The following is an 8,969-nucleotide window of genomic DNA, read 5'->3' on the forward strand; positions in this document are numbered from 1 at the left end:
GCATGCATAATTTTTTGGGGATTGGTTTTGGAGCTGCACTTAGAGGAAAAGGCTTTTGCACGAATCTTTTGGAATCCAAACCTTTCAACACTGGTGGTGCCCCCGGGATCTGATCGACCCTGGAGTTGTACGTTTCCACCTTTTTGTCGTTTGCCACGATCCTCCTTTCTCCTGACTCTATTCGTTTGGTTAGTTCTTCGAACATCTTAGTAATTTCGGGATTAGTCCCCGATTCTTGCTCATATGACCTTACTATAGCTGGCTCCGTTCTGTGGGTGACTTCTCGGGGTGGACTGGACTCCGGCCTGTTCGGTATCTGGGTTTGACTCTACAACTGTGCTATCGCTACCTGTTGAGCTTGCAACATTTTAAAAATCTTACGCAAGCTAATTTCGTTTTCCTCAATGTTATGGGTGTCTCGAGCTGCAAATCGAGTACCACCATGAATGTTATTTTCAGGTTCAGAACGTTGGTTTGTATCAATGGCCACATGCGAATTAACTTCTAATGGTACTTCGGCTTGAGCCCTAACAACATCGATAAGCGGCCTTTCGGCCCTTGGCGTCAAGTTGTTGTTCTCACCTTGAAGGCCAACTTCATTATCGATAGGTAAGGCCATTAATTTAGAGTTCATCGTTGCTAATCCGAAATCAAATACACTTTCAACCACAAGCGTAAAATGGTGTGTTTTACAGATTCGTATCAAATAACCACTGTTATCCTTAGCCCCATGGTGGGCGCCAAACTGTTTACCCGAAAAATAGATGAGTTTGAATTTGTACGTAGTTTTAAGGGTACGTGATATAACTTGACACAAATTCGTATGAGCGGAAATATCGAGTATTGACTGTCAAGAATGAAAATACAAACAAAGTTGAAGGAAGGATAATTTATGAATAAATAAGATGAAAATAATGTATGAAGCTTAAAATCATAATCTCTCAATATGGAGCATATGCACAGTATCTGAGTTATGGTGTCTTAATGCCTCAATGGTTCGATCCTTTACAGATATAATAGCCATCCTTCTTATAGTGGAGAATCCCACTTTAAATATAATTAAAAATACATAGTGGGGAACTCATGATAAATCAGTTTTTTCTAGTTTCCGCCGAGATTCCTTCCCTTAGCGCGGTTGTAACGGCTCTTGTCTCCTAGCTCGATCTTGACTGGACTTGGTATCGGTCGGTTTCCAGGTTCGAGCTCGATATGGGTTCGAGCTCGATATTGAATCGGGGCCCAGTATTGACTCGGGGTCGGTATTGGTTAGCGTCTGGCCCTTAAGCTCGATTCAATCGCTTCTCATCATAGTTCGATTTGGACTCGAGCTCGATAATGACTTCGACCTCGGTATTTGACATGTCCCTGAAACTCGAAACTCGTTTGTGCCTTCTTCGGATCCCATCTCGATATTATGAAGACTCTCTTCGGTTCCTTATGTTCCCATCTCGACCAGTCGTACGAATGCCGAAATCGGTTTCGACCGTATACAACATATTAATCAACCATGATTAAATGATCAATGTCAATACTAAGACAACTAGTATGCATTTATTTATTTGACAAAGGGTCTGAAACAGTCTTTCTACCTGCACAAGGCAGGGTAGCGGCGTAGTCACATACATTGAAGGTTGGTCAACCGAACATCCTTCATGGAAGAATTATATTGTATATATAGAAACTTATATTGTGTATATAGGTTAAAATTTATTTTTTATGAGTATATTAAATTGTAACCACCCTTAGCAAAATTTTCGATTTCACCACTGGATAGGAGTAAGGTTTGCGTACACACTACCCTCTGCATATTCACTTGTGGGATTACACTAAGTATATTAGCGGCGGTGGTGGTGTGAAAATCAACTTTATCAATAACCTTCCCCTCTTTCCCTTATTTACTTTTATCAATCACATGGGAATATAACATTTAATAGCTAGTTAATACTGCCAACTACTGAAAATTAACACTATTTAACATATAAATTAAGCTCATTTAATTTGCAATATGTCGTCATATGAATGACTACTACACAAGTGAAACTGAGAATTTCTTCGTTATATGTTCGTCTCCGTCTGCACAAGTGAAAACATACATTTGTGTATGGATTGGTGGCATATTAAAAAACGACAATGATATGATTTCAGCAATTTTAAATTATAAAATTTGATTAATATTAATTTGGACATTATTTTAACCATGTTTGACTTGTTTGCTTAGAGCAGATATCTTACAAAAACAAAGTACATAAGAGAGAAGTTGACGGAGTGAGTGAAAAATGTGAATATTTTTTGCGGACTTTGCGGGTTTTCCCTTTGTAAGTTTGCTATTATCAAATTCCTCTTACCAAGAATCCATATTTGTTCTTCTCATATATGTCCAAGAGGCAAGTCCAACACAATAAAAACAATTTTCCATGACAAGTTTCTTTCCTCCTATTACCCCCTACCCACACAACCTTTCCCTATCCCTCATCCTATCTTAGAAATTTAATCTATATACACTAAAGGGAAGCACGATACACGAATCATCTTGCATTTACGTATGGTCGGGGAAAGGGTCGTACCCTAGAGTATGATATAGACATCCTATCTTATAGGTTGATTTCACATGACTCGAATCCGTGACCTATATAAATCACACAAAAATAACTTTACGGTTGCTCCAGGGCTTTTTAATCAATATATACTGATGGTGTAGAATTCTTTTACATATCAACATAGTTTAACCTATAATAATATGTAATCTGCTTTATTTTTATTACCAATCATATATTTTATGAACTGTTGATTATAATGCTATCTTTTAAATGATCGGACCAGAGACGGATATAGAATTTTTAGAATATGTGTGCACCACCAAAGAAAGGAGGGGAAAAAAGTATTAAGTAGGAAATGATCTTTGCTTCTTCGAGTAAATAATTAAGTATTACACTAAGTGCATCATTCAACCTTTATGGAGCATGAGTGCCAATACATAATATTGGACCAACTCTAGAAAATACGTACATAAAATACTTAATTTGACGGATGAACCAAGGTTCACATGCCCCATAATTTAAGTTATAGATTTGCCATCTAAATAATTACTACTTTAATTATACGGCCAAAGGGCCAAATATACACCTCTACTTTCGAAAATGGTCTAAGAATACTCACCGTTATACTATTGAGTTATCTATACCCTGCACTCATACTTTAGGTTTAAATATACCCCTAATTTAAACAGAGGGACATGTGTCATCGTCCTGTTGGTCAAATCTAAATATCTTCTAATTAATTAAAAAGATCCATTAATCATACTCAAAAAGTAATTTTTTAAAGAATTTTTTTTGTAAAAACTGGAAAAAAATAGAAATTATTTTTACTAAAAACTAAAAAAAATGAAAATATTTTTTTTTCAATTTTTACAAAAAAAACTGCTTTAGAAAAACTGAAAAATATTTTCTAAAACAATGTTTTTGAAAAAAATGAAAAGAAAGCGGAAAATTAATTTTCTAAAGCAATTTTTTTTGTAAAAACTGAATTGTTTTTACTAAAAACTAAAAAAAAAATGAATTTTTTTTTTCTTCAGTTTTTACAAAAAAAGCTGCTTTAAAAAAGGCTGAAAAATATTTTCTAAAATAATATTTTTGTAAAAACTGAAAAAAAATAAAAAGCAAATTTCTAAAGTAGTATTTTTGTAAAAACTGAAAAAACAAATATTTTCTACTTTTTTTCAGTTTTTTGTTAAAAATATTTTAGTTTTTTTTAGTTTTTAATTGCTTTAGAAAATTATTTTTCAGTTTTATTTTTCCAGTTTTTACAAAAATATTGTTTTAGAAAATATTTTTCAGCTTTTTTAAAGCAGTTTTTTGTAAAAACTAGAAAAAAATATTTTCATTTTTTTCAGTTTTTAGTAAAAAATATTTTTTTAGTTTTTTTCCAATTTTTACAAAAAAATTTTTATTTTTCGGGTATGGATAATGAGTCTTTTTAATTAATTAGGAGATATTTAGAATTGACCAACAGGACGGTGACACGTGTCCCTCCGTTTAAATAAGGGATATATTTGAACTCAAAGTATGACTGCAAGGGTATAGATAACCCAATAGTATAATGAAGGATATTATTAGACCATTTTCAAAAGTAAAGAGTTATATTTGTCCATTTGACGTTAACGTTAATTATATAGAATTAAACTTTCTTAGAAAGCCCAAAATAGTAGGGTGGGGTGGGTGGGGTGGGGGTGTCGGTTGACACATTGATATATGCACACTTGTGTTTAACTGTTTATAAAGAACTAATGTCAATTCAAGATTCTGTTTAGAAGTGATATTTTAAATATATCCATTCTGTCTCATAGGAATTTGGGGCTTTCCTTTCTATACCAAAATCCTAACACCAAAAGACAATCATATAGGTGCCACTGACCAATATCTTAAGTTCTTCCTTTTGGTTTGATTGGATTGGACTTTCAAAAGATACATCTGTTTATTTTTTCCCTTTTCTGCTCTTTCTTTTTCTTTTTTGTGTAATAAAGAGAAGAAAAGCATGCATAAAATCCTATGATATGACTTTTGACTGTGGCAGTAGCTACTGTTTATCGCTTTGTTTAGTGAGATCGTAGGAGCAATTTTATACTATCATAACAACTTAATCTATTTATCTAAAGAAATTCTTACCTCCTTTTACTACTATACTTAATTTTTCTTCGTATCAAAGGGATTCAACATTACAAAAAAAACTATTTTTACTTTATTTGCACAGTATAACTTTCCAACAAAGGATATTCGGTTGAACCCCTTTGATCTAAAAATATATTCAATAAATACATTCCATTATTATTTAACATTCATATTATAATTCCTGCATTATAATACGAACGAAGACGAATGTATGTAGTGAAATAAAGTAGTACACGGTATTTGTAATTAGCTACACAAAGTTACTAAGTACGACCTCTAAATGTAAACCCACACGCCCCAATATCTCAAATTCCACACTTACTCCTCACAACTCACGAGAAATAAAAAAGAGCTACAAATAAAACCGAGGTCCCTATATCTAGACCTAGGACTAGGATTCTAATTTGGTCTGAAATTCACATCCATGTTTTCATATAGATTGCATTTATCGATGTAGAGGTTTATTTAATTAGTTTTACCGATTTTTAAGACAAAGATAGAAAAGACTAATTATTGTGTATCCTCATGACAGCACAGGACATAGAGAGGTACATGAGTTTAGTTCAGAATTCAGATTATTGACTTTGGAGCAAGCGTTTACTAATACTAACAATACTTAAATTTATATAATCATGGATATTTTGAAATGAAAAAAATTAATTGCTATCGCAAAAATATATAAAAAATAATTTTATCGATGAATCTTTGTGGGTATAATTCCGTATGATTTTTCTTTCCGAATTGTTCTCTAATATTCGAGGGCTTAAGTTTTTTAATATAGGATAATGCGAAATTTCTTGGAATGTATTAGATCTCCATGAAAAGGAAAAACGCTTGTTGATCACTTTGGTGCATTTGAGGAAGATAATATTTGATGTCTTTTCTCTCTTTGTTTGTGAATATTCTATGAATTTATAAAATTTCGAAATAAACAAAGTCTATTGAAAGTTACTCTTCCAAAGTAATTTTAGGAGATGTAATAATAATGTTTTACTAGTTATTAACTCATGAATGGTTAATGTCAATTTATAAAGAAACGGGATTTTCACAATCTCCATATTCATGCATTGAAGGAGCATACAAACTAAAACATTAACATCAAAACAACACATCTTACGCTACGCAACACAATAACGTTCACATCTGACTTCACTCACAAAATAATGGACCCAAAAAAAAGTCTGTCATTTGGAGATTCAACTATACAAACAACAAAAACAACAAACAACATTTTTCTCCCTATCACCCCAGCTAGCTATATATACATCACCCCACCCCTATAACCAGAGGCGGAGCTAGCCCTTCGGACCCAGTAATTTTTATCCAAACTTTGTATTTGTCTTAAAAAATTATTAAATTATACGCAAATTATTAATTTAGAATTCACTAGCTTAAAAAAATTATAATATTAAACCCATATATTTCAAATCATGACTCCACCTATGCCTTAAACTCCCAATATCTAACATCACCTAACCTATGCCTTAAACTCCCAATATCTAACATCACCTTCAATCTAATAATTCAGAAGCTACTCTTGGATTCTTGGTTCTAGCTCTTTTGCCCCTTGGCACTTTTCCTTTTGGCTTCTTCTCTTCTCTCCCTGATACCTACCAACCTCCCTAGCTACCCTTACCAAAAAAATTAAATACTTCTTCTATTTCAATTTATGTGAATGTAGCTATTACTATTTGGAAAGTCAAATAATAGTTTTAATTGTTGCTTTTTATAAATAATTTTTAAAAATTTTAAATTATTAACTATTATGGTTTATCGTATTTTTATGTACTAGTTTCTACAACGACAACAACATATTCAGTGTGTTTCCATAAGTGGGATATAAAGAGTGTGAGGTGTACGCATACCTTACCCCTATCTTGTGAAAGACAGAGGAGAGGTTTTCGATAGGCTTTCGGCTTAAAGAAAAATATTTTCAAAACAGATTTTCTTAATGATGTTTCTAAATATATAAATTTTATTTCAAAAAATTTTAAAATTCTTATTCGAATTTATAACGAAAATTAGTTAGTTTGGCCCGGGTACTTTAAAAAGGTTTACATAAATTAAAACAACTAGAGTAATATATATCGATAGTACAAAAAGATTCTTCTATACTATAATAATTGCATATTAGTTATCATTTTTATTAGATTATCGGTTCTTCTTATAAACAGATGATTGCATAAACAGTGGCAGAGCTAGCATGCTAGTCTAAACGTTTTATTTATCTTAATTTTTTTAAAAATATATATAAATTATTAATTTAGAACTCAATAACTTATTAAACAAACTTGCAATCTCAAACCCATAAACCTGCCTCTTTGTATAAATACATTTTGCACTGTAAGGCCAAAAACATCCATATACTTTTCTTGTAAGTCAAAACCCTTTAATTTCTTCTCTGCAAATATCCCTTTTAACTTCTTTTACTCATTTATCTCATCAACCCCTAGCTATTTCTATATATTCTTGAGATTAGAGCTTTGTGTAAGACAGAAAATGGGAAGCAAGTTTTTTATCAATGATAATCAAGATTTGCTGATAGAGATATTGAAGAGGCTCGACGGTCGTTCCTTAGGAGTTGCTGCATGTGTATGTAAACAATGGTGCGCCATCACTCGAGACGATTCCCTGTGGGAGCACCTCTGCTTTCGCCACGTGTCGCCGCCGCCGGACGGTGTGAGGACGGTGGTTTTGGCGCTCGGTGGGTACCGGCGGCTGTACATGGTGTGTGTTAGACCAGTGTTGAATCGATTGCGAAAGTGGAAACCAATAGGAATGGAGTCAGCTTCTGATTCGGAGGTTGGGAGGCGACTTTATTGGACGCGCCATGAAGTGGAGTTGTCGTTATCGTTGTTTTGTGTGGATTATTATGAAAGGGTGTTGTTGGGCGGCGGCGGTGGTGGTGGTGGAGGAGGAAGACACGGCGACGCTGCGTGTACGTCGTCGCTTATGTTCCTTTGCAACGCCGTCAATGTTTGAAATGGTTCAAATTTGGAGATGAATGAAGATTATTGAAGCCTAGCCTCATTATTATTCTTTTATGTTAATTATCTTTTCTTCTTCTTCTTGTTTGGTAATTGTAACTTCTGCCATATGGTGATATTTAATATAATTACTCCTAATTAATATTGCGTCGGGACTAATATTCTTTCATTTTATTTTCTTCTTGGCCAAAACGGCCCCTTAAACTTGGTTCTAGTTTTCATTTTAACATTTTAATTTAGATCTTTTCCTATTGAACATTTTAACTGTACTTTGGATTATACCATTTAAACACAATGCATGACCGGGCTGTAAAAACTTAAGCGCGTGTTTTTAAACGCTTCCCACGTGGAAAAACATACCAATAATAGTCTGACACGTGTTTATTTATCCAGGTCGGATAAAAAACCTCGTTTTTACCTTACCCATATACCTCGCCTCACTTAATCGATCTTCCACCCCAAATTCCCTTTCTTTAGCCTAATAAACCCTAATAAACTACATTGAGACCGATTTCCCGTGGAATCTCCATCGATTTTGAGTTAGATTCAACTGTCCGTCAACTATTTGGCCATTATATTACTAATACGGGTAATCATTTGCTTCTTTTGACCGTGGTGGTGAGTGGAGTTGGTCGTAACTGGAGCTGGTCGTGACTGGAGTTTCGAGGGTTTAGATATGTTTGCAGATGAATATATTCTTGTCGATTTTTACCATGGTGGACATATTGTCGAGGATCCTGTCCCGAGATATATAGGAGAGAGGGGTGAGGATGGTCACATGATAGACAAGGACCACTTTTCTCTTTTTGAGCTTCCGTCATACACAAAGGATATGGATTATGCTGAGGTAGAGGGTTTTTATTTATTTAATCATAAATCTAATGACTTTGTCTTGATTGAAAATGATGAACAACTATATAATATAGTTTTTCATCTTAATCATCTTGATCATTTAGATTTGTATATTAAGCATGTAGTTAATGAGCTTGTGTTGCTTGATGAGGCTGTCCCATGTGGCCTTTTATGTGGGCCAGAAGTTATTGAACCAAGTAAAAATATATTAAATAAAGAGGCTAGGGCAACATCTACTGTTCCAGAGGATATAAATGTCCAAGAAAGTGCTACAGATAATACATCAGTGCCTGAGGAAAATCTAGCTGATGTTGGGGTTGCAGGTGAGAATTTACAAAGGGCTGAAGAAACAACAAACATTGATGCTAGTTTAGCATTAGGTCTGTCAAGTAGTGAGTCTGAATTAGATAATATTCCCGATGAAGATGATAGTGATGTGAATGAAGAGCTCACTTCATTAAGGCAT

At 33.8% G+C, this 8,969-nt stretch overlaps 1 protein-coding gene across 1 annotated transcript; it reads left to right on the forward strand.

The window, feature by feature from the left end:
• Positions 1–6,993: 6,993 nt before the first annotated feature.
• LOC104104473 (F-box protein SNE-like) lies at positions 6,994–7,798 on the forward strand. The gene has a single exon (XM_009612566.4). It carries the CDS (start codon positions 7,164–7,166, stop codon positions 7,644–7,646), a length of 483 nt encoding a protein of 160 aa, XP_009610861.1. The 5' UTR covers positions 6,994–7,163; the 3' UTR covers positions 7,647–7,798.
• Positions 7,799–8,969: the final 1,171 nt, after the last annotated feature.

This window comes from Nicotiana tomentosiformis, chromosome 7 (genome assembly GCF_000390325.3).
Source record: "Nicotiana tomentosiformis chromosome 7, ASM39032v3, whole genome shotgun sequence".
In the NCBI taxonomy this organism is placed as follows: domain Eukaryota; kingdom Viridiplantae; phylum Streptophyta; class Magnoliopsida; order Solanales; family Solanaceae; genus Nicotiana; species Nicotiana tomentosiformis.